At 42.0% G+C, this 25661-nt stretch overlaps 2 protein-coding genes across 8 annotated transcripts in view; one reads left to right on the top strand and one right to left on the bottom strand.

The window, feature by feature from the left end:
- The window catches only part of LOC113933973 (centromere protein P), a 228381-nt gene that overhangs the window by 117805 nt on the left and 84915 nt on the right, over nt 1-25661 (top strand). The window lies entirely within an intron of this gene.
- Nucleotides 1503-25661, bottom strand: ASPN (asporin). Of its 2 annotated transcripts, none has more exons than XM_027614370.2 (9): nt 25539-25661; nt 24620-24702; nt 17562-17840; nt 15285-15397; nt 10829-11042; nt 9606-9716; nt 5527-5620; nt 4985-5123; nt 1503-2771 (listed from the first exon to the last, which is right to left on the bottom strand). In XM_027614370.2, exons 3-9 carry the CDS (start codon nt 17809-17811, stop codon nt 2574-2576), a joined length of 1119 nt encoding a protein of 372 aa, XP_027470171.1. In that variant the 5' UTR covers nt 17812-17840; nt 24620-24702; nt 25539-25661; the 3' UTR covers nt 1503-2573. The 2 variants fall into 2 exon arrangements, with proteins under 2 accessions (XP_027470171.1, XP_027470170.1); XM_027614369.2 differs by having other exon boundaries at nt 24620-24917; nt 25539-25653.

Below are 25661 nucleotides of genomic sequence, written 5' to 3'. Positions count from 1 at the left end.
TTTTTGCTTTTGTTTCCCTTGCCTCAGGAGAAAAATCTATAAATATGTTGCTATGGCCGATATTCAAGATATTACTGCCTATATTTTCTTTCAGGAATTTTACGGTTTCCGGTCTCAGATTTAGGTTTTTAATCCATTTTTACTTTGTTTTTGTGTGTGCTGTAAGAAAGTGGCCCAGTTTCATTCTTTTGCATGTAGCTGTCCTATTTTCCCAGCACCATTTATTGAAGAGACTGTCTTTTCCCCATTGCATATTCGTGTCTCCTTTGTTGTATGGTAATTAATCATACAAGCATGACTTTATTTCTGGGCTCGTAATTTGTTCCATGGATCTATGAGTCTGTTTTTGTGCCAGTACCATACTGTTTGATTAGTATAGCTTTGTGGGGTACCTTGAAATCTAGGATTGTGGTACCTCCAGCTTTGTTCTATCTCAAGATTGCTTTGGCTATTCAGAGTCTTCTGTGGTACCATACAAATTTTAGTATTATTCTCATTCTGTGAAAATTCACATACATTTTGTCATTTAATCCTCATGGCTGATGAGTATTGTCATCACTACCCTTTGTAGTTGAGGAGGCATACTCAAAGAGATTGTGACTTCCCAGGACTATAAATGGAACTGGATTTCTGGTTTTGTCCTTCTGACTCAAAGCTCTGCATCCCTGGGCTCATTCTGTCATCACTACTGGTGGTTAACTTTTATTCTTTATTTTATTTGTTTTGTTTTTTAAATTAGGCTCCACACCCAGCATGGGGCCCAATGCAGGGCTTGAATTCACAACCCTGAGATCAAAACCTGAGCTGAGATCAGGAGTTGGGATGCTCAACCAACTGAGCCACTCAGGCAATCCACCTTCTATTATATTAAACACAATTTGATCTTGTCCCTATAGTTTTACAAAACAAAAGTAACTGTTTTGCTCCAAGTTTCCAAACTTGGGTCAGATTTTAGAAATTAAGTAAATTTCCTGTAAAGCATTGTTCTCAACCAGCTGCCACGAGACTCCACCCTCCCCACTTGTACCCCCCACATTGGCAGTGTCTGCATTGTTGGTGTCGCACTGTGGGAGTGGGGGTGCAGGTGCTCCTGTCGTTTTGAGGGCAGAGACCTTCTGCAAAAGAAAGAACAGCTCATCCCCCACCCCAGCCCCAGAGCAATCCAGCCCAGGGTGCCAGAAGTGCCATAGTTGGGGGCCGTCACTAGGAAGAACAAGACTATTTACCCATTGCTGACCTGGATGTTCAAACCCTCCACCCCACCTTACATATATGGAGTATTTTTTGACTACCCTCAAAATTATTTAAAATCTAGTTTGTGTGGTAGTTTAAGATAAAAGTGATTATGTTTCATAGCACAAGCATATTTGGGAGTATTTCAGTAATGTTCCTACGAGAAAGCATTAATACTGTGCTAAAAGTGTTATATATAAGTTAGAGTTTACTGAAAAATAGTGTATGTTCCTGGGTAGGAGAAGAAAAATTAAACCAAAGCACAAGTATTTTATTTCAAGCCAATATTTTAATGTTGTTTTTTTTTTGAATTTTCTAGCTTTGCCTATGTTGAATGTAAATAAAAAATACATAGGGTACGCTTAGTTTTTGTACAGACCTTTTGTTTCTGTGTGTTTTGTTTAGGACTCTGCCTCTTCAGTTATACCAGCTGTATTTTCAGAGTTGTTTAGTTTGTCATAGTTGAGTAAACAGTTTGTGTAGAATGGATAGTTTCCAGGCTCTTCCAGCCAAGGTCTTACAAGGGACATCTTGAAAGTACTCCTTAGCTTTGAGGTGATGTTGTCGTATGACCTAACAATTGATGTACTACTGAAAGCTTATAATAACTGAGATAATAACGTGAATTACAGATTTTATATAAACAGTCACTATATATTTTTATAGAGGTTTTATAATCAGGTAATAATTAAATTAAGAAAGCATGTGCTATAGTCTGAAACCAGGTGTTATGAATAGCATCTGTCAAATTGATAATAAACACGGAAGGCCTTATTATAAGGAGTTAAACATAAAGACAGTAAAGCTCTAAGATAGGAGAATTTGAATAAGATTATATGAAATCATTCTTCAACATTAACAGAAACATTACAGTACTACCCGAGTTATTAAAGAAAGAATAAGAATATAGTATAATGTTCTCTTCATGTAACCATTCTTGTCAGTTTTGGTTTGCTAACAGCAAATGAAAGAGCACAAATTTTGCTAAGTCAAGCATTCCAATTACAGTACAGTTCTTTTTAAAATGTACTTGATAACAAAGTGTTAAATACTGAATGTGGTTTTTTTTGTTACTGAGAAAAGAATGTTCAAGCATAAGATTTATGTAAAATCCATTTGTATACAAAAGGAAACTGCAGTAGATGCATGTTTCTCTTAATCCTGATGTAGCAATAGTTTTGCAAAATTCTGTTGAAATTTTTTGTCATAGAGTAAGTCGGTGGACTTACCACTTAGGAATAGCTTTTGCTTGTTTGCATAATACCACCATTTTTAATAGAGTTCAAGTATTCCAAATGTAACAATTTTTTCATTTTATATTAAATGGATAATACTAATAACTACTTTCTTAAGTTCCCGAGCTGAACGCTCATTCTGCTCACAACACAGCGGAAAGCTGCAGGCTGCATTTCCCAGTACCTCACCGGGTTGTTGGATAAACTTATCGCACTGTATAAAGATTTCTTCATCTTCGGTACTGTTGGGCAGAAGTCATTCACTCCCACTTTCGTGATTGAATTAGAGTGAAGGAAGATTATCTGTGGCAGCGGGAGAAAGAAAGTACACAATCAATGTAAAATGAAGATGTTCTTTTTATAGTCCACATTTGTTCATGGGTTTATTTGTCCATTTATTTCATACTGATTTGAATGTATTTCATTTAAAAAATATATATGTACTTGTATGTTTTATACCTGTTAAATACTTATTATATCCTCTCGGGATCTTGTGTGATACACAGAAGTGTTCTGTGTGCGCAGTGCAGCAGGGGCTCCCGCCGTGGCCAGAGCACACTGCCAGGTCAGCACATGCCGCTCCCCCCCCCCACCTGTGGAGCAGTGTGTGTGTGTGTGTACTACATTGCATGTGGATAATACTGTGTTTTAAAAGTACTAGAAATGAGCAGAAGAATGAAATGCTCCCAAGATTAGGCTTGTGAATATGAATTGTTAGCTAACACTTTCTGTGATCAAGGCAAAAAAGTGTAGAACTGCTTTTTTGTAAGTTGCTTTATAGAAAAATATGTTAAAAGCTTGAATACATATGTGTAATATAGGATCAATAGTCAAATTTTTTTTTGCACCAATGGACAAAATATAGTTTTATAAACTGTGTATATGTCTTTTATATTATTACTCAGAAAGAATGGACAGTATAGGGACTTCCCTCCATTCCCTTTATCTGCCCTTTAAATTCTTCTTTGGTCTTTTTGGCAATTGAGATTTCTGAGAAGTAAGAGCAGTCTACTGACAGCATTTTGACAGGTGAAAGAGTAGAAGCCTTTTGCAGGTAAGGCTAAGGTATCAGTTCTGGCTGTCATTACCTCTAGATTGTACCTTTACATTTCGGTGAGATTGATCTGAGCTAGTCATGAGAACTCCAGGCATTGCTAAAACCTTTAAGTTTGGTGTGGGAGCCTCCTGTTCCCTCTGTCAGTCTTGGGGATTTTGTGACAGGTGCTTTGTACGGTTCATGCACGTTTCCCGGCAGTTCATGTTCAGTGCAAGGTGTGGTGTTCCCCAGCATTGACCTCACTGGGAAACACTGCTGGATGTTGGTGTGCTTGCTTTGTGGACGTTTGCTGAGTTGTACCCTTATGACTTGTATTCTCCTTTATAATTCTGTTTTTTGTGTGTTCTAATTCTATTCATTAAAAAAAAGAATGCTAGTAAGAGTATGGGTAGATTTAAAAGCAGCCAGAAGTTGGAATCAGAGTAATTTCTTTACTTGTGAACAAAGAATGCAAATTGGGAATGGCTTGAGAAAGGAAAGACACAGGTTGTGCTCACTGACGAGACATTTAGATGCAACACTTGAAAAAAAGTAAAACTCGTAGCCTTGAGATGAACATCTGCCCGTACCACATCCATTTTGATGGCTTTTATCTCAAAAGGGGTGTAGTGGACAAGACCTGTTTATAGGTAAATCAGGAAGAAATCCAGAAGCAGCAAGTGACTCAAGGCCCAGTTTTTTCCCAATATGTTTTTGCTTCTTAGAAGATGAGGATGTTGCAAATCAGGAAAAGCACATGAGAAAAGTGGACTAAGGTGAAATGGGATTAAGTAGGAATTCTTAATTTGGGGAACATAGGTGAAAGTCAGGGAGATCTGTGAAACTCCTAAAATTGTGTACAAAGTATTATCTTCATTTTTTGTTCTTGGGAGGATCTAAAACTCTATCGGATGCTCCAAGGATTCTGGGGCCCTTCCCACCTAGTCAAGAGTTGCCAGATTCAAACAAAAGGTTTCTAACAATGAAGAAGAAGAAAGAGGAATCCATGGTGCCCCAAATACTGACTTCTGATTATGTATTCTGACATCAATTTTAAAAAATCATGCCTACTTCTAATTTAGCACTGCACTGATAATGAAAATACCTGGGACCTTGTCCACATGCACTTCGTGAAACGTTTCCAGAATGAAGGATATATGATCCTCCTCGGATTCCTCCTGACCAGTCCTGCCTTTACATAGCCCTTGCCACCCCAGAAACCTGAAATGAGCCGGGTCAGTAACTGTGCCGCAAGGGCTTCAGCGCTAGGAGAAACTGGAGGATGGAAAGGGATACCTGAGCGTTTTAGCTAACGTCTGCTTAGAAGCCGGATCTTAAGAACGCCTCAGGCAACCTGCAGAGTCCTTATATGTGAGTTACCCTTGCTGCTTGCATGGTCTTTGCTTCAGATACTCCTACAGCTCACGGAAGCAAAGGGAAGTACTAGTATCTACAAAACACAAGTGGAAGAACGTTTTACCTGGAGGTATTTCAACTCCTGTAATCCTGGAGGGATTTTTTTTAGTTTGTTGTTTTCCAAATGTATTTCTCTTACTCGTGGTATGTTAGCAAGACTTCCATTTTCGATGTCTGTGATTCTGTTGTTTCCTAGGCCCAGCCTAAAAATGGCATAAAATGCATCAACTCTTAGGCAGACGTTGTGATAGCTGAAAACAGCTGAGTGGGAAACAGAAACCTGACCTATTTGCGTCTGTGTTCAGAGAAAGGTTCTTCCTGGTTGCATGTCATAACCTATTTCAGGGTGTGACAGCTGTCTCCTCCACTGTCAGCAAAACTCTGTAGCTAACCTACACCAGCCAGGGGGGCACCTGAAAAGTTGTTCTCATTTCACTTGGTGTCCCTCTGTTACCCCCAAGAAAGAGTAAGGAATAGCTGTCCCTGTTTGTTTTATCTTCAGGACAGTGACAGACTTGATTAGGTCTCTCCGCTTCCCCCAGGGGTCTCATTAGTGTCTCCGTCATATCCCTACCACTTCTGAGTTGGGGTTTGGGGGGTTTTTACCTTTGCAGGTCTTTGTATCGTTTAAAATCCTCGAGTTCCACAGTTGAAATTTTATTATAGTCTAAATGAAGCTCCAGTAAAGTTGATGGTAGATCTCGAGTAAGAAAACAAATAGGCATGTTAGATGGAGTAAAAAACCAAGCCCAACTGATTATTCATGTACTTGTTAAGTTTCACACTGTAGACTTAGTCCTTTAGGGATCTGCTTTTTTTTTCTTCAACTTTTTATTATGGAAAATTTCACATAGAAATAGAAGCTAGTGTCATGAGCCACCACACTGCAGTGTCCAGTTTTCCATTCGTCTTTCATCCACCACATTAGTTATCTGTCATTGACTTGTTCATTGATTTTTCTTCATTCACTTGTTTCTTTGCTGGAGTATTTAGAATCAAATTCCATACATAATGTCACTTCACCTGTAAAGGCCTCACCAGATGTCCTTAACTCATCAGGTCCTCTTGTTTCCACATAACCATCCTGTCATTGTCACAGCCATCAGAAGTCGCAGTGATTCTTCACGATCACAGAATATTCCTTTCCCTAATCATCTCAGATACATTGTTTTACAGTTGATTTGTTCAGGTTGGGATCCAGATAGAAGTTTACAGAATGCATTGGGTTCTCCCATCTCTTAAATTTCTTCTACTATTAAATATATACTTCCTCTTTTTTCCCTGTCTTGCACTGATTTCTTTCAGATATTTGTTTGAGATACTCATTTGTAGATTGGACTGAGGCTTCTACATATCGTTTGTCTTAGTCATTTCTTATAAGCTATGCTTCGATGTAGAGACTGGATTAAATTAAGTAGATCAGCCTTTCGTTTGATGGTCTTAGTGTTTGTTGATGAGTGCTACAGGATCTATTATTTCATTAAGAATGTAAAAATGGTGATTTTCTGATTTTGTCATGCTTAATACATTTATCAGTAGGATTCGTATCTAAAGAATTTTCCTTCATCAATTATTTAGTCACAATTTTTACGGAAAAGGCAGCATAAATGTTTGCTTCTTTTAAGTAATGAGTTGGTGCCATGCCCAGAAGTGACCAGTGAAATTTTTTTTAGTATTTTTATGAACATGTGGGTTTTTACCTGTTTGATATATTGGATCTATTGCAGTATTTATTCTCTTCAATTAGTAGTAGTTTCTGCGTAAAGAGAAGCATCTACAGTGTAACCTGGCACACGCCAGGTACCCTATGACTGTGGGCATCTTCTCTTCTCACCCCTGCATGTTTTGACCCTAGCCCTCCCCAGATTAGCCAGAAAATTAAATCACGCCTTATTTTATTAGTATTATTTGTCAACCATAGGTTCTAGTTAGCTAGCTGGGAAAAGTGTTCTTTTTTCCAACTCTTACTGAAAACATTTCCTTCCTTTATTAGTGGTTAAGTCTTCTGAAGCATCCAAATATCAGTACTCTTTTTTTTTTTAAAGATTTTTATTTATTTATTTGACAGAGAACACAAGCAGGGGGAGTGGGAGAGGGAGAAGCGGGCTTCCCGCCGAGCAGGGAAGCCCCATGCAGGGAGCCCCATGCAGGGCTCGATCCCAGGACCCTGGGACCATGACCTGAGCTGAAGGCAGACGCTTAACGACTGAGCCACCCAGGCGCCCCTACATATCAGTACATTTGCTGGCTGAATTTATGTTGATTCCAGAGTCTACTTTGGATTTTAGAAGTTAAAAAAAAAAAACCTAGAGGACAGGAAAACAATTCTAAACTGAGAGGGTTCTAATTTTTTTGGATTCTTATTAGTTGAACTGAATTATATTTATGGAATGACTATATCCTCCAATATGTAAAAAGAACAGAGGGGAAGTTGTCTCTTCAGAAACCTTACATACTAGTTGAGCAAATCCATCACACATACAGAAATCACTAAAAAAGTGTCATAGATGTTCCAGCCTGTTCTAGAATATGTCGTAGCAACTCAAAGAGAGAAATCTGTTCATGTTGAGCAGTCAGGGAAACTTTTTGGAAGAGGGTTTGTAGAACTTGAGGGGACCGTTCCCTTTGCTAGGGCATAGAGAAGGTGGATGACCCAAGAGAAAAGCAGAGCTCCTGCAGGGTAGATGAGCCATGTAGGAGTTTGGGTGGGAGCTCAGTGACTGTCAGCAAATACGTGCCTGCTTTTGCACAGACCCTTCTATTCCTACCCTATGTTCACACAGGGGTCTTCACCCCCCCATGCAGTGCTGCTCTGTAGCAGCGTTTTCCAAATGACCCAGGAGGAAGGCACGTTTCACCTCTTCTTGTGTTAACGTGTCAGGTCTGGTCAGGACCCTTTGGGCCTCTGCCTAATTTCATCCTGCCGCAGGAGTAGTGGATGATTGGATTTCAGCAGTCAGCCTTCACATTTTAGCAAATAAATGATAAAAACAGAAAACTCCACTGGCTTTTGAATGTCATAGGGATCTTGAAAGAGCGGTTAAATAAGTTGAGAGATTTAATTCCAATTTAAATTTCTAAAGATAGTGGCACCTGGGTGGCTCAGTCAGTTAAGCGTCTGCCTTCAGCTCAGGTCATGATCCCAGGGTCCTGGGAATCCCGCATTGGGCTCCCTGCTCAGTGGGGAGCCTGCTTGTCCTCCTGCCTCTGCCCCTCACTCCTCTCATGCGCGCTCTCTCTTGCTCTCGCTCTCTCTCGCAAATAAATAAAATCCTTAAATAAATAAATAATAAATTTCTAAAGATGTTATATGTTCCTTAAGCCTTTGGAAGAATCTTGAAAACATCATGAGAAGTTAAGCCTTCATTTTTAAGATACGCTGAAACTTGAAGAGAACTGGTCTTGGGATGTGTTGCAGTGTAGGAGAGGCTGCTGGTGAGCACAGCCCCGGGGCAGTGAGCTCCAGCCTTTCTCCTCCCTGACCCTCCTCTCGTGCCCTCTGCCTGCCCCTCACTTTTGTCCACTGTCAGCATGTCAGAGGCTTTTCATGTACGGGACTTGTTAGGTGGCATGTATTTTTGTTGGTGGTGTCTGAAAGATGAGAAGTAAATCATTTTAGGTTTCTTGTTGAAAACAACCACCTTATTGAATGCTAAAGAAGGTGGCTTTTTAATTGTGTTGTTCTGAATTAAATTGATTTTTCCTGTATAAAAACAAAATTGTCTTTCCAACTTTTACTTCTTATGATTTTTCTCCTAAGTGAAAGATCACCACTTGATTCCTAAGAGCAGCTTTGCTGTGTCCTTTAACTTAAGAGTTGATGTTTGTTTTGTTAATCTGGATCAGGTGAGTAGTAGAAAAAGGTTTCAATGAAGTCTCTGCTTTTCCTGTGGACACGGAAGGACAGCTGTTTGAAAGGAAACTGTATGATTAATCACAGGGGTTATTTCTGACTCAGGTCATCATCACAGCTGAGAGAGAGCACCCCTGTCAGAGACCAGGAATGGACTCTGAGCAGGGTTCCCAAGAAGGGCGAGACAATCTAGCTCATCGCCACAGTGGGAGCTTGCAGTAGACGGTTAGAAAACTGGTCCAGTAGCAAACTTAAGAGGCACTTAACTTTGAGGCACCAGGTTCAGGTCCCATCATAAAGAACAAGTCTCCATCATGTCAGGAGAGGGCATTCACTGGGTGCCTGACACCATCCTCAGACCTTTCTGTGCACTGGCCCATGAATCTGCACAGCACCTGAGTGAAGACATGGGGTACAGGGTGCATGCCCACCCCTGCCAGAGCCTGTATCTGCCCCAGTCTGGCCCCATGCATCTTCCCCAAACTTCCTCTCTAGAGAATGTCCACCTCTAGCAGGTTCTTCACGGAATGACAGGTATATATGAGTAAATGTTAGGAAGAAGGAATAAAAAGCTCATTACTTCTTAATGTTTGTTCTCACTGGGGAAACAAAAAGATTCTGGTTTCATACTGGGAAAAAGAAAAAGCACTATGTATGGCTCTTTATGTGTGTGAAAAAACAACAAATTTCATACTACCCCAACTAGACCTACTGATAAAAAGGGTTCTGACCACCTTGGGTTTCGACAGTGTATACAGCTTACAACAATACATTTCATGGTCATTTAAAGGTGACAGTTTTTTTAAAGTACTTTTCGTAAATAAATACAAACCTTTAGGAACTGAGGTCAGTTTTGCTTCTGCAATTCTGATATGGAACACTGTCACTCCTTCAAATGCCCCTGGTTCAATCCCATTATTATCGAGAGGGTTTGCACTCATTTCTGTGGAGGGCAAATGACATAATTTAGCATGCATTCATTGTGTATGAGGAAGACTCAGTGCGGGCACAGACATCCCAAGAACTACGGGCTTGGGAAATACGAGCTTTATCCTGCATCTTTTTCACTTGCTGTGTTTATTTCTTTGTCTATCTGTTCCCCTTTCTGTTGCTCTCAGAAAAAGACTGCTTCGTATTACATAGGCTGAAGTAACAATATGCTTACAGTAGATTAATACTAGAATAGATTTATTATAGAAAATATATATAATAGATTTGTGCTTTGAATTGTTAAGTCCATGACTTATCACTCTGTTCTGACCGTGAGCATATTTTGTTGTGTTAATATTACATTAGAAAAAAGCTAATTCTTCATATAATTTAAAACATTTGTGTTTTCCAGTATACATTTATTTGTCACCTAAGCTTTTAAAATTATAAGTCAATTAGAAATTGTTATTTGATTAACAGAAATATAATTTTGGGGAGATGCCAATAAATGAGGCTGTTTGGTAAGTGCCAGGCATTTGGCCTACCTAAGTAACTGAGGAAGTTAATGAGAATATTGACCATGAATTTTGAATTTTGAATGAATATTGGAGAGGCATGGTTATACGACGGGAGTTAGAAGTAAAATAGGGTGGAGTTTATAATGTACAACATAAATTTCCCTAGCTCAGCAATCTTAAAGCAGATAATGTCAATTAGATGTACATTTCAAATAATCTCTGAATTAATTTTGTACGTTATATTTGAGTAGTTTATACAACACATTAAAAATACTACCTTTTTTGGTGTAAGCATAACCTTATTATTTTTTTAAAAAGTACTACCTTTAAAATTAAATATGAATTACAGATTTTACCAATTAGGGTGCAATCAGAAAACTGAAACCACAGTAGGTGTTTCAAAGGGGATTCTTGAGAGTGTATGTTAGAAATGGCGTATTTCTTTGTTTGATACTTTGATTTATAAATGGCTTAGATAGAGATTGTTGGATTAAAAAGGTTAATTTTGGAAATTACCAGTCTTAAACATTGCTGGTGATGATGAAGACCTCTATCTTTGCATATTGCATATAATTCCAAAATGTTTCATCTGTTTGTGTAAACTTACCTAGAACATGTAGAGTATTCATTCCTTTGAATGTCTCCTTTTGTATTTTCTTAACTTTGTTATCATGAATTCTGAGTTCTGCTAGTGACTTGGGAAGGTTAAATGGTATTTCACTTAGTTGATTGTGGGACAGATAGAGCCTTCTCAACTTCTTTGTGGTTAGAAAAGCTTTTGGGTGAATCTTTGTTAGCTTATTGTTGTTCAGAATCAAAGCCTAGATAAAGCATAAAGAGATAGACTGTTATGAAGTGGATTTGATATTCTGCAGTGATTAGTTACTTGTGGAAAACAATGGAAATTATGTCATTCACATACTTTATTAATATGTAAATAGTTCCCCAGTCCAATCTAAGCTAAAACAAATATTTACTACTGAGTTGGAACAGAGTGGTTTTGAGCCTTTGGTTTATCTTTCAGTAGGTGATGTGTTCATGCAGTTAAGCCCTTCCCCCTCCTCCCCCCCACACCCCATTTCCCTTCAGGGAAGTAATCAATGGTATTATATCTAAAAATCTATTCAGAGGGCACCGGGATGGCTCAGTTGGCTAGGTGTCCGACTCTTTGATTTCGGAACAGGTCATGATCTCACGGTTGTGGGATCCAGCCCCGGGTCAGGCTCTGCATTCAGCAGGGAATCTGCTTGAGGATTCTCTCTCTCTCTCTGCCCCTCCCCACCCTTACTCTCTCTAAAATAAAATAAAATGAAATGAAAATCTGTTCAGTCACACCAAATATGTTTTTGTATGATTTTATCTACTTTTAAAACCTTACTTCTTTTTTTTTTTTAAAGATTTTATTTATTTATTTGACAGAGACACAGCGAGAGAGGGAACACAAGCAGGGGGAGTGGGAGAGGGAGAAACAGGCTTCCTGCGGAGCAGGACCCTGGGATCATGACCTGAGCCGAAGGCAGATGCTTAACGACTGAGCCACCCAGGCGCCCCAAAACCTTACTTCTTTTATGTTTACTAATGTGAAGCATTTTTCCCAGACTGGAGATGTGTAGGCGTAAACTGCTACAAAGTGCCCACCACATGCTGGCTTATCTCAGACACTGGGGAGACAGCAGTGAGTCCTGAGAAATGCCTCAACCCCTTCTCAGGGCCCCGTGGCAGCGGCCTCAGGGGAGCTCCAAGCTCAGACAGCAGCCCAGCTCTGCACTGTCAGGAGTCAAGCCCGTGAGGCATGTGGAGAGCGCCTGACTGCTGCACCTGGGTGTGCTGGGCAGCAGAAACGGCTCCATGTGTCCCAAGGGCGGTGGCTGGGGGCTTCATTCCTTGGGACCTTCTTTCAGAGAGCAGCTCTAGAGTCATTCCGTTTATGAATGTTGTCACCAATCCCATTCTATACCAACCTTCCCGATGTTTCCAGACAGACTTAATATGCCTTTCTAGTGTTATTCACACCGTGGTTCTTCCACAGAAGAAATACAAACACTTTGGCAGCTAAACTCCCTTGATTATTCTCTTTCCTGTAGGCCTTTATTGTTTATTTATTTATTTATTTATTTATTATTTTTAAAGTAGGCTCCACACCCAGAGAGCAGCCCCTCTTGGGACTTGTACTCATGACCCGAGATCGAGACCTGAGCCAAGATCAGGAGTCGGACGGTCCACCGCCTGAGCCAGCCAGGCACCCTGTAGGCCCTTTTCTTATCCTCCTGTCAGGTATACCATCTCACTTGAAGGAGAACAGGAACTAGTAACATGTCCTTTTTCCTGTATGCCACCAGCTAAGTGTGTTCTCTTCTCCTTTGGGGAAGAGTGGGGTAACAACTTGTTGAGCCCTCACTCAACCCTATGATACAAAGTTAGAAATTATCTCTCTCCCTTTCGCACGGAGGAAATAGGCCCAGTGACAAAGAGGGACCTGCGTCCTGTCTGGCCTAGTTCCTCTGCCCTCTGCAATATGTTCTGCCACAGTGGGCGCTTACTGTGGGCCTCCACTGTTGGGGGTCCCAGAGGGAGTGTGTGCCTGGGAATTGTTGGTATCCTCCTGGTAGGACGTGCATTGCCAGAGCTACCTAAAAGGAAGAGTGAGGAGTGCAGGATGGAATGAGTTTGTGTGGAGGGTCTCATGCGGCTGTCCCCGCAGACTTGAGTTAGCGTCTGCAGTTCCCTTGCACTTGCCATTCCAGAAGTGACAGTCACAGAGCCCCAGGCAGTATGGTTACAGGTAAGGACAGAAGATGAGAAAAGGGTAGCTTTTCAGAAGTCGGACAGGAAGTCTTCCTGATGAGTGAGGCTGTAGCCATCTGACTGCAAATTCGGCATGTGTGTAATGAGCCCACTCATTCCCTAAAGCTGGATTGTCCTTTGTGTAAGAACCAGAAGGCCAAACAGCCAGCCGAGACATGGAGAATTTATAGATTATCTGAAAAACACTTTTGATTTTCTTTAAGGACAGGTACCATACAAGATGATATTATAATTAAATGTTTTAAAATAGCATGCGCACAATTCAGGTAGAGAGTGTGCAATGAGAAGTGTTTTCCCATTGAGCCAGTCAGGAAGCATGAGGGCTGTTGACAGCACTGAGCCACTGGGTGCTGGGCATTCATTCCTCTGAGTGAGTTCCACAGCATTGTTACAGCTCTGTCACAGCAGGGGAAGTCAGGCTTGGTGAGGCAAGCCACTGGCCCAGCACTTACTTCTAGTGGGGCCAAGGTTTGAGCCCAGGCCTGCCTGACTCCAGAACCCACTACCCCTCCAACAAGTGCCACATAAAACTGACCACACAGAAACAAGCCTAACACAGCTCCTGGCACCTTTCAGACTCATTTCCCAGTGAATAATGGGAGTACAAGTGGGCTAAGTCCCTGGGATACTCCCGAGATGTAATAAAATTATAGGACAAATTAAAAACTGTTTATGAGGGGCGCCTGGGTGGCTCAGTTGTTAAGCGTCTGCCTTCAGCTCGGGTCATGATTCCAGGTCCTGGGATCGAGCCCCACATCAGGCTCCCTGCTCCACGGGAAGCCTGCTTCTCCCTCTCCCACTCCCCCTGCTTGTGTTCCCCCTCTCGCTGTGTCTCTCTCTGTCAAATAAATAAAATCTTTAAAAAAAAACTTTATGATTTTGGTATTGAATACGACTTCAATTATTCTTGTGGTTGTGTAGCTCAATATAAAGTTGAAGAAGTGGTAGAAGCATGCGTAGGCTGTATTTCCAACTTCTGAGAGTTAATAATGGCCTTGCCATTCTCCAGAGGTTTCTGTGGTCTGAAGTTGGTGGGATGGACTGGACAGATTCTTGGTGGGATTGTCCTAATATTTTAGTGATGCCTCAGTTATAAGATAAATATATGCTCTTCCAATCGCTCTTTTTTTATATATGGGAACTTACGGAGTCTTAACCAAATCTAAGCTGTCCAGTCATGGTCCTGGGAGCCCACACCTGGCATCACAGGGCGGCGTGGCTTTGCCAAGAGGATAGGTAGAGAGCCTAAGGAAAGATCATTCCTTGTGGTGCCTAGAACATGGCCAGCCTCAGTGTCCTTGCTTATCCAGCAGACACGAACTGCTTGCATAATGGGCCTCAATGGTCCCCTTCCCTGCATGCTAGGACGGGTCATCAGGGTCTACGCACTGACCTGAGGGTGATGGGAAGGCAGGGCGGCCTGGAAGGGGACCGGAGGAGAATAGGCCTAGGGGATCTGAAAGAGAATGATGTGGCCACGGTGTCGGTACCTTTTCCTCTCAGTGCTGTAACTGCCCTGGGCACGACAGGCCTTACGTTTCTGCCCTCCAGCACGGCATGAGAAGGTGCGAGCATAGCCTTGAAAGGGGAGTGTGGTTGCCCTCCGCACCAGCGCCCGAAATCCGTGCTGAGGGGAAGAGTGGGCACCCCCATTGCTGGGACGTGTGGAATCAGGCTCTTCCCAAACCCAATTCCAAGGTAAATTAGACTTTTTACTTGCTAAAATCTAGAGGCCCTAAGGGTTGCATAGAAAACTAAGAATCTTTTAAATCTTAGAATATTAATAAATATTGTAAGGAAAAATTATTTTTCATTTTTAAAGTTCTAGGGGGGAAGAAAAGCCGTACAAGTATATATTAATTAGATATAATGCGTGTCCTGCTCTCAGAGATTTGTGGTGTCTTCAGATAAGTCAGCAGGTTTGGGTACACTGTATCCTAATGAGTTCTTATAAATAGTCCTCATCTTACTCATTTTAGTGTATAGTGAGTGTGATTACCTAAATAGATCATGAGCTCATTTTAGGACCGTTTACTTAAATGCTTAGCCCATTACCTTTTACCTGGCTTTCATTTCAGGTAACATCACTCGAATTAAATTAATCAAATCTAATTTCTCATTAACTAGAACACTACTGAATACCAGGGATTTTGTCATTCTTCACACACAGAAAAGTAAGACTTGTTTACACAAAATATGAGTAATCCTTTTAGCAGTGATAGAGATTTTCACTTAAATATGAACATATATATTCTTACATAAAGTGAAGTGAGTCCTTTAAAATCATTTTCTTTGATTTCCTTAATTTTATTGTTTTGAAGGTCAACCATTTGAGTATCGAATGGAATGTTGCTTGGGACGGAGGACAAACCTGAGAAGTAAATGAACATGTTACACACACATGATACGCTGAAGAAGTTTTCTAATATGATAGAAACGTACGTTTGTTAAAATCCACAGTTACCATTAAGAAACAGCAAAACATTGCTCTTTGGAAAGACCTGAAGACCTTTTCGAGTAACTTATATATTTTTGCAAGGTGTCTAGCTGGGTCTAGCTGTCACTGCTCATCTGCACAAGGTGACAGATGAGGTAAATTAGGGCGCACCAATATGACTGCAGGGAGGTGACCGCAAGTGAGGTGCAGCTCCTGCTGATGCACCGGGGTTGAGGAGCAGTAACATTCTCTGCCACTACTCAGGCTGTTGTGGGGCTGAATTGGAACCTGTGGGTTTTGATCATATTAAGAAGCCTCAAATGTAGAAAGTTGTGCTTAGAAAATAAATTATATTATTTTCATGTACATTCTTTAAAACGTTACTACGCATTTCCTTTAACAATGAACTGCTCTACTCAGTTGTCAGTTATTTGATTTATAAAAACTTACTCATCTATAACTCCCTGTTGATGTCTGGGTGTGCAGTAGACCTTTGCTGACCCCCTCCCCCTCAGGGCTGGGTCTTTTCCAGCCATTGCTTTGACCCCCCTGTCAGTTCGCAGCGTTGATAGTAGCTTTCTTTCTGGGATGTGAGGTTAAGGTTCAGCTGCATCATGCTCTCTGTGTATGTAGGTACTCAGTCATGTTAGTTAAATTACTTAAAGACTTAATGTTTTTTCCCCCTCTTGAATTAAAACACAGAGAAGAGCAGGAAATTACCCAGAGCTGTACCTGGTGCATTTCTTCCTTACTTTTCTTGCTTTCCCTAGATGGCCGAATATACCCACCCTGCTTGTCCGGCCATACAGTAGTTATGCTTGACAAACATGGGGCCTTCTTGTTTTTCCCCAACATTTGTTATTGAAATGTTCAAACATTAAAGAAAAGTTGAAAGAATTTTACAGTGAAAACTCATAGTCTCTTTCTACCATCAGCATTTTACTATACTTACCGTTCATCCATCATCCTTTTTTATGCATTTTACAGGGAGTTTCAGATGTTAGTATGCTTTTGGGGGAGCCATCCTTGCTTCTAAGGAGCAGTAGTATATTTAATAGCCCCATCGAAGGGCTCAGTATCAAAATACTGGGAATGTCAGCACTCTACCCGATAGCCCTGAGTACTTTTCCCTCCATAGTTTAGAGCGATGACTCACTCTTTTAAGAAGTTTGACCACAGATAGAAAGAGGGAAAGGGAGTCACTTGGCAGATTGGCAAGGTGGCCATTTTGGTAGACGATTTTGGTCTTAGGAAATGAAGTGGAATGTCTTGGAGGAAGTGGGCGGCTCTGCAGAAAGCACCAGGTAACTTAGACTTGGAGTGACCTTGCTCACCCCACCCCTGATGAAATTGGAAGCTCTGGAAAGAAATTCATTTTCTGAGGGAGAAAGAGTGACAGGGCTCCAGACCCTTTTCATTGTCGTGGTCACGAGGGAGAGTTGAGGTATGTACAGAAGGACAGATGTGTGCCACACTTTGGCTTCCCACAGTGAGGCAGGTCTGAGCCTGCCCCTCATCTGGAAATGGGCGGGTACAGTGAACGCTGGTATGCATTCCCCATCATACCCTCTCCCTGAACAGGGTATGAGTGTACCCCTCTATTCAAGAGCATCTTCATTAGAAATATTTAAAAAAATAAAGTACTCAGCAGAGAATTATGCATTTTAAGACTTTAGAAAGTGATTTAGTTCAGTCACTTCTTTTCTAGATGGTTCTAAACCTAAATCATTCAGAACAAAGAGCATTGACTTTAAAAATTCCTACATTAGAGATTTCACAAATTCTATAACCTGTTTATTGCTACAGACAGGCAATTTATCTTGTCCTTGTAGAATGTTACTAGAAAGCACACTGTCAAACTGCTGACATCCTGAAATGAACCACAGTGCTGTCCATTCGCTCTGAAGGAAATTAAAACGAGCCATTTTGATTCAAATTTGAGAAGAGAAGGAAATGTTCTATGTTTGTTATATTTTCAAAAAACTTAAAAATTGCTTTACAATTAGCTGATTTTTGAAATTTCAGCGAGGACTCTTACTATCCTTTCAATTTTATCAGAATGACATTTTCTCCAGAACAAGTTGACATATGTTCTTACCTAGATCGGAGCAGTGTACAACTCTCGAGTAGCATTGGCATCCAAATGGACATGTTGGAAACAGATCAAAAGGGAAAAAGGGGTTAATTGGCTCTCTTGTTGGAAAAAGAGAGTTGTCATCATCAGGGTCACCATCCACTTCATCTTCCATGTCCTTCAGCATCATGTTCTTTAGCGTCACATACGAAGGACGAAATAAGGGCTTGGCAGAGCATAAAGCCAAGAGCGCTAGGAGCACACACTCCTTCATGTTGTCTCGTGTAGGAGGCCAACCTAGGACTAAGGAGACACTGAGCTAAAGTTAAAGTTTAAACAGAATCAGAGTTAGTAAGAGCACAACAAAATGGCATTCTGACCCATTGCTTGGGTGAGTAAATTTATAAAAAGTTTTTGGAAAGCAGTTGTGCAATATGCATTGGAAGTTTTAAAAATATCTTTATTTTTCATCCACTAATTCTTTTTGTAATCTAGTCTCAGGAAATAATTCTAATGTGCATAAAGATGTCCACCACAGAATTATATATAATAGCAAAAAGTTAAAGATAATATTAATGGTTAAAGCAAAATAGTAAAATAAAATAAGGTGTATGTATTCCACAAAATACTTTTGAACTCACAAAATATTTGCAATGTTTACAAATATTGGGGTGCTTGGGTGGCTTAGTCAGTTAAGCATCTGCCTTTGGCTCAGGTCATGATCACAGGGTCCTGGGATCGAGTCCCGCATGGGGCTCCCTGCTGAGCAGGGGGTCTGCTTCTCCCTCTCCCACTCCCCCTGCTGTGCTCTCTCTCTCTCTCTCACAAATAAATAAATAAAATCTTTTAAAAAACTAAAAAAAATAAAAATATGGAACATTGTATTTTTGGAATTACAAAAAGCAAATATAAAAAATCCATATGTAAAGTATACTTACAAACACTCAAAAACTTGGCACAAATATAGCTAATTGATAATCCTGGGTAGTAGAACCATGAATGACGTGTGTCATCTTTTTTTTTTTTTTAACTTTTATAATGGCCAATAAGTACTACTGTTATACTTAGGAAACTAATGAGTGCTTTTAAAAACAAAAACAGATAATCACACCTGACTCCCTCTTCCCCATATCCTTCCATTGCCTTAATATCTATGTCCCTTTCGAAGTAAAACTCCCATGTACCCTTGGCCTCACATCTGGAGATTGTCTGTAATGACCCCCCCTCCCCACCGCCAGCCTCACTCTCAGACTTGGTCACTTTTTCCACAGTGTACTTGGATTTCCTCCTTCTAATCTGTTCCATTGTCTAATACCTGATCCAGAGCATCTGAGGGCCAGACTTTCTTACTCTTTTCTTGCTCATCTTTCCACTGAGTTTTGTTTGTTTGGTTTCTTTGAGGGGTGGGGTTATTTGTTTTCAACTGTATTTTTAAAGCCCACAGAAAACTAGAATGAATGATCTAGAACCTTGTGAGCATAGATTTGTTGTCATCTAATGGCAGATTTTTCTACAGGTGTGTTTACATATCATGGTTTCTTAACTGTCACTTGAGAAGCATACAGTCTTTGTAATTTTCAAAAATTATGAAATCATCTAAGACGGTCTTCCAGTCTTCCCTTTGCGGTATGCAGTGGGTGGCACGCAGATGCCCATTGGTAAGGCTGTGCTCTGGCCAGAGGGCATGCACCCTCTCCCCAGATGTCCCTCAGCCAGGTCCCCAGCAGTGCAGCTGGCCCACTTGCTGTACCTAACATGACAGCACCGTAGCCGCACAGGCTGTCCAGAGGCTGTTGCAGTTGGTCCAGCCTCGGGAAGATCTGGCTCTCCAAGTCCTTGAGAGTCATGCTGGCCGCTTACAGTTTCCCAGAACCCAGAAATTAGGTTTAACCTCTCTCCATGGCCTTGCTCTTTCTGGACTTAGGCATCAGAAATGAAGTATTCAGCTATATGTGGTATGCCTTTTAATCCCCAGGGGAAGGTGGGGAAAAAAAATTCTATCATCAGTCATTAACCTGGTAATTAACATTATTTAACTTAGAAATCTAAATGGCAGTGTGAACACTTTGTCTACTGGGCGGCTGGACATCACCAGCTAGATACATGAGATTTCTCTGTGATATCCCACGCTCGATTATGTGACAATCAGGACATACCTGAGAATGGCAAACACTTTTTTATGTTAATAATTCACTTCAGAACCAGCCTGGCCTCCCACCTCTTCCCTGCCTTATGGAAGCGTCAAGTCAGTTGATTCCAGACACATCCCCCACATTAACCAGGAGGAACGGGAGGCGCAGAGACCTTCAGCGGCTTCCCCAAGGCCACATAACCAAAAGAGTCAGACCCCAAGGTAGAGCTCACACTCCCAGCCTGTTGTCTGCATTTTCTGCTGCTGCCTATGCGGGAGCACGCTCTTGCATTCTGAAAGCCGGTGGCCTCACCTGCACACTCTGTCATCTCTTCTCCAGCCAGTCCACCCGTCTGCACAAGGAGGGGTGCATGTGTAGCCTGGACTGGGAGGGTAGGAGTGGGTATGGTGTGTGGTCACATTCCTATGGTGCAGAGACCCTGTGCTGGCCGCCTGAGGCCCAGTGGTGTCTGTCGGCTGGCTCCAGGATGGGCAGGTTCCCTTTCCATGTCCAGTCTCCCAGCCCCCAGGAACCCTGGCACAGGCACCTGGTAAGGTCAGCTGGGTTCCGTTTCCACTATCACTTTGTCTCTGGCACGTTATTTCTGCTTCCCAGCTGCCTGCCCAACTTTGACCCATTGTATTTCTTGACCTAAGGCATCTGTGTGGTTCCTGGCTCCCTGGTACTTGGTTCCCAGCTTTGCATTGACCTTCCAAAACTCCCATTCCATAGCTAATTCAGCCCTGGGGTGGGTCCTTAGCCACACCAAAGCTTGCCGCAGGTACCAGCTTATCCCTTACCATTGCTCTGCAGCTCTGCCTTCCATGTTCACAGCTGCCCCTGGCTCTGCCTTTGCTTGAGCTTGCTGCAGTTTTCCAGTGGGCATGTGTCAGGGCCCTGCTGTGTGCCAGGTGCAGCGTTAGGATGCAGACTCTGCGACATAGAGGCCCCTCTCTCCCCATCCTCTTTCCTCCCTCATTTCATTTCCCTCCTCAAAAAAACAAAACCACAGCTCCTGATCCACTACTCTCAGCCAAGCACGGCCTTGTTATAAAAGCCAAAGCTGGAATGCCAGGTGCATGCATGGGAAAACTGAACAAACGCCTGAGTTAGTAAACAGAGCTGAACCGCGGGGAGGCACTGTGCACCGAGGCTGGCACTTTGGAGGGATCTCCAGGTGTGTGGCCCCCAGACTCAAAGGGCAGCATTCTTCACCAGAGATCTGTTTACTCCTCATACCCTCAGTTTACTGTTGGAGACAGTAGATGTAAAGCCATCTCTAAAATACACACACACACGGTTGAAATAGAATACACAAACCTAATAAGAGAGAGTAGGCTACTGAGTGAAGGACTCTTTTCCTCTTTTAGGGGCCTATTTTTTAAAATTATTATGTTGGTTTTTAAATATTTTAAATATCAGTCTGCCGACAGAATTTGCTCTGGTCCCCTATATACTTTTGCCTTTTGCCAACCACTTCTGTAGAATCAGGTAGTCTACACAATCCAAGATTTCTCATCTACCCTCCCCTCCAGAGTCAAAAAAAAAAAAAAGTCAGACAGCAGTGCCCACCTGGGGAATCTTTGGGGGGCCGTAATTTCCTGAGGCCTGCCCCCAATTACCCTGGTCCATGGGAGATGAATTTAATCAAGAGTTATTTTTGAATCGGTTTGTTGAGTTTCAGTATTTTCTTGTAGAAACTTAGAGCTATAGAGGAGCTTGTAGGTTCCCAGTCTAGACCAGAGAAATCTATGTAACAGGTACTATATCTGAAGTGATAGACATAAGAAAACCATAAAACCTTAACAAATCCACATAACAAGAGGAACATGGTAGAGCTCCAAACACTTCTGGGCTTTCCCTGACCTGGCAGTGGGGCTGGGGACTCGCGTTCACTCCTCCTGCCTCAGGACCCAGGGGAGCCCGGGAGCCAGGTGCAGGCGAGGATTAGGGACAGTGGTGTGAAGAGGCCACGTGCAGGTGGAGGGGAGGGGCAAGCCAAGCATCAGGGCTGCAGACCAGCCCCCCAACGGGGTCAGGAGGCACATCAACCAGTGTGCCCCCCCTCCTCTCTCCCTGCCCCGGAGGAGGTGGGGGCTCTGGCTGCTAGAGCAGGCTGGGTACCCGGGACACTTTCTGGTTGCTGGCTGCTGGGTCAGCACCCCTTGTTCATGCCTACTTGGGCCCTTCCCCTGCAAGTGAGGGAGGAGACCTGCGGAGTCAGAAAATGGCACGTAGGTGAAACTCCGTCTGGGTGTGGAGCCTCCCCGGAACATGCTGGGTCAGTTAGTGTGTCCACTCTCTGCTTGCATGACTCCAGCGAGTGCTCCTCAAGGGGCATCCGGTTCTCCTGTTGTCCATCTCTGCTTGATAGAAAATTCTTTATATGGAGACCCAAAGTGCCTTCTGGCATGTTCTCTCCGTGCTACTTCTGACTTCTGTTAGCCATAGAAGATTAATGTGATCTCTCTGCATTCTTTTATATCCTGGCTCCTTAAAAAGAGAAGTCAGGCGAGCCTTGATTCCATGAGGGATTCACCCTTTACACCCTTCATCTGAGGTGAGAAAGTACAAGTGATAGTGGGCCCCAAACCGTGCCCTACCCTAGCTGACCAATTTTTTTATCAGAAGAAAAATATTTGGATGTCCAGGAGGGAATGCTATATAGCAGTGTTTTTCTATTATTCAGAAAGAATATAGAGTATTATTTCTCATTGAAAATGATGTGACTTTTAGTTGTCTTATTTTTAAATTTTTTAGTTTATTAATATTTAGGCTTAAGCTCTTATTTGATAAGTTTGGGCAGTAGTTAGATTGTGCTATTTTTAAAACCTTTTAAAATATTTGTGTTTTGTTCTCAGGAAGACTCAGTATTTCCCCAGTTTAGACCAGTTTTGCCAGAGTTTATTACTCATGGAAAGCTTTGGACTTTGGTTTCAGGTTTCTTTTAATCAGAATAATATCTGGAATATTATTTCAGTGCTACTGCTGTTCTTAATAAACCATGGCACGGTGTAGCCAGGAAGGGCCTCTGAGACGTTGCTCCCACAGAGGGGCCAAGGCCAGCCTCCTTGCTCCTGCATTGCCTGCCTCCACCCCACCCCCAGCACCACCCCTGGCACGGCCCCGCCAGGCCGGCCCCAATCCCACAGTGACTTCCAGACAGTAAGGAGACTCTCCTCAGAGAGGATGGGGCACGCGGTTTGGCCGGGTTCTCAGGACTGGAAATGGAGCTAAGAAGTGTCTTTCTGAATTTGCATAAACTCCTATTTTCCACTTAAATGTTCCACAAACTTAGAATGGAAAGTTTGTCTAAGTGAAATGGTATTTCCTCTCAGACACTATTATTAGGAAAATAAGTCACTGTGCTTTTAAATCTCATGCTTAAAGGTCTGCTTGGCGACTTTTCCCCTGGCTGACTTGTCCATATCCACTCACAAGTGCTAGTAGTAGATGTCAGTTGAAAATGTGATAGAAGGTCCTCCGTGTGTGTACTCACAGAGGGCATCCGAGCTGGATCCAGGTACAATCGAGGCACAGCCCTGTACTTGAACAAGTAAGGAAGTTCAGCATCCAAACATGCACTTGGACGCTTACAGTACCTCTGGAAGGAAACTGATGCTTTTAAAGGCCACACTGTCCTTAAAGAAAGAATTCGCTTTGCCCTAGAAATGTAAATCGCATCTGATAAAGAAGTTGTGACTGCCTTTCCTTAGACCAGTTTTTGTCCTTCGTTTTTCAGTGCATCTTAAAAACAAAACACTTCTACTTCTTCGTTCCCCAGTGTCTCCTACGGTGCATTAAGACTTGTGCTTGTAAAGTGCTTTGTCTCAAACCTCAGATCAGGTACCCAAACATTCATTTGTAGTGGGGTAGCTGGTGGAAACAGAAGACTTCTTTCCACCACGCTGTGTTGTGAAATACCAAAAACAAATTAAAAACATCAAGATACTTTAACGTGTGTGGGCTTACAATTTCTTTGTATTTCCTTTTTTTTTTCTTTTTAAACAACTCAATGATTCTTGGAATTGGAAAAAAAAAACAAAAAAAACACTGTATTCTTAGAGAGAGATAGACCCTCAGGTTTCTTTGTGACTTCACCCACAGCATGTGGCCGCCACACCTCTGAACACACTAACAAGAAGGAATGCTGTGCTCTGTTTAGATTCTGAGGAAGTAGGACATCAACTACATTGTTTAACTTCTTTTCACTTAAGATTTAATTTAAAAATTTACTTTGGTAGAGGACAAAGGAAATCTTTATTTTAAATTCTGACTATGGAGTTGTGTGAAAAGAAGTTTCTAATCTTTCCTGTTGGATATGGAGCTAGTTGAAGTATTGCTGATAACTATTCTTTCTTGGAATTATAATTCCAGGTAGCACTGAAATAATATTCCAGAATTATCCATGTTAACTGTCCAGTGCTATCTTGTTACATAAGAATAAGGAAGACATTTATCAAAAACAATATGAATATTCAAATGTGTAAGTAAAACTGACATTTGAATAATTCATATTTTGAAAACACATTAGAAAACATAGTTTTGCATTTTGAAAGAAATATTTACTGTTTCACTTAATGTTTTTGTGATATCCATAAACTTAATTATCATTAATTATTTTAAGGTCATGTTATTTTCCTAAAAGAACATACTCAAAAGATTTTTGTTTAAATATTTTTAAAATCAATCATGTTAACATTTATGGTGAAGCATCATAACAGGTTTTCATTTAACTGTAGAAGTCAGTTACATGAAAATGAATCCATTCAATAAAAAACTTAAAGGCTAGGTAATTTTATGTTATATATTTAAGTACTGACTTTTAAGGAATTCTGCAGGTAAACTTGAACATATGTTTTACAAGCGTTGATGTTAATAACGTCAGTGTCCCCTTAGCATCAGCTATGAAGTTGTTCCCTGTACATGAAGAAAAGACTGAAAACATACCTGGTCGGGAGGGAGTCAGTCCTGAGGGTCAAAGCTCCCAGCATGTACTCCTTCTCTGTTGTGTCTTGCTGCTCCAGGTGCCGCTGAAGGAGAGGTGAGAAGGTAAGTGAGCTGCACGCCGCTGCCGAGTGTGGTGTGGCTGCACCCTGGCTGACACTGGAATAAGCTGCCTCCACAGATTAGCCCAGGGTAGGACTGAGGGGCCAGATTAAAACTTGTTACTGCTCATGTGTTTTCCATCACTGTTTGTATCGTAGCCAAGACTTCTAGCTAAACTCTAGACGTCTACTGGAAGATTCTGAAGAAAAAAAAGGGAGTTTAATAATGCATGGCAACTGGCCATCGAAAGTGCAGTCAAAGTCATTCAAGAAATACCTGATTTGAAAAAATACTTTATGAAATTCTTAAATGAACAAATACTGATAGATTACAAATTTAAAAATCACTCACCCTATATAGACTGACAAAATATTCATCAATCTTGGTAAAAAAATACCAACATCACTGACGTGTAAACCCAGGTCCAGCTGTACCTGAGAACGGGGCCATGCCACTGCTTCATTCTCATGGCTGAAGCCATCACGTTCATGTCAAGCATACTCGCCCAGACTTTTCTCGGAAGCATTCAGCCCTGCCACGGGCATGCCAGATCACTGTACATGAGGCCCTACTCAGGGCCCCGGCCCTGGCCTGTAACTGTAATCCCAACAGGGACACGTGCCTCCGGGGTCACCAGCGTGGGCTTTCCCTTTCCAGAAGAGCATGCGGGGGGACCTGGCAGCGGGAGGACGCCATCTGAGAAGGACAGCATTGTTAGCATCCCCTGTACCATGCACCCCTTGGGGAATGCCAGTTCCCACCGCAGCTAGGGCCTCATCCTTCCAGAGAGGGTCTCTTCTGTCTGCTGAGAACAACTCACAGTGGCAGGTAGCTGCAGGGGATCTCCTGATGCCCAGAGTTGGGGGCCAGCCTGTTTTCAGAGTGGTGTTTCCCGTGGGTTAGCAGGGCCGGAACTCTCCTGCCATAAAGAATCTGTCCTTTC

The sequence above is a fragment of the Zalophus californianus genome, chromosome 13 (assembly GCF_009762305.2).
Source record: "Zalophus californianus isolate mZalCal1 chromosome 13, mZalCal1.pri.v2, whole genome shotgun sequence".
Lineage (NCBI taxonomy): Eukaryota > Metazoa > Chordata > Mammalia > Carnivora > Otariidae > Zalophus > Zalophus californianus.
The sequence above is the reverse complement of the archived record's forward strand: the minus strand, read 5'-3'. Positions and strand labels throughout refer to the sequence as shown.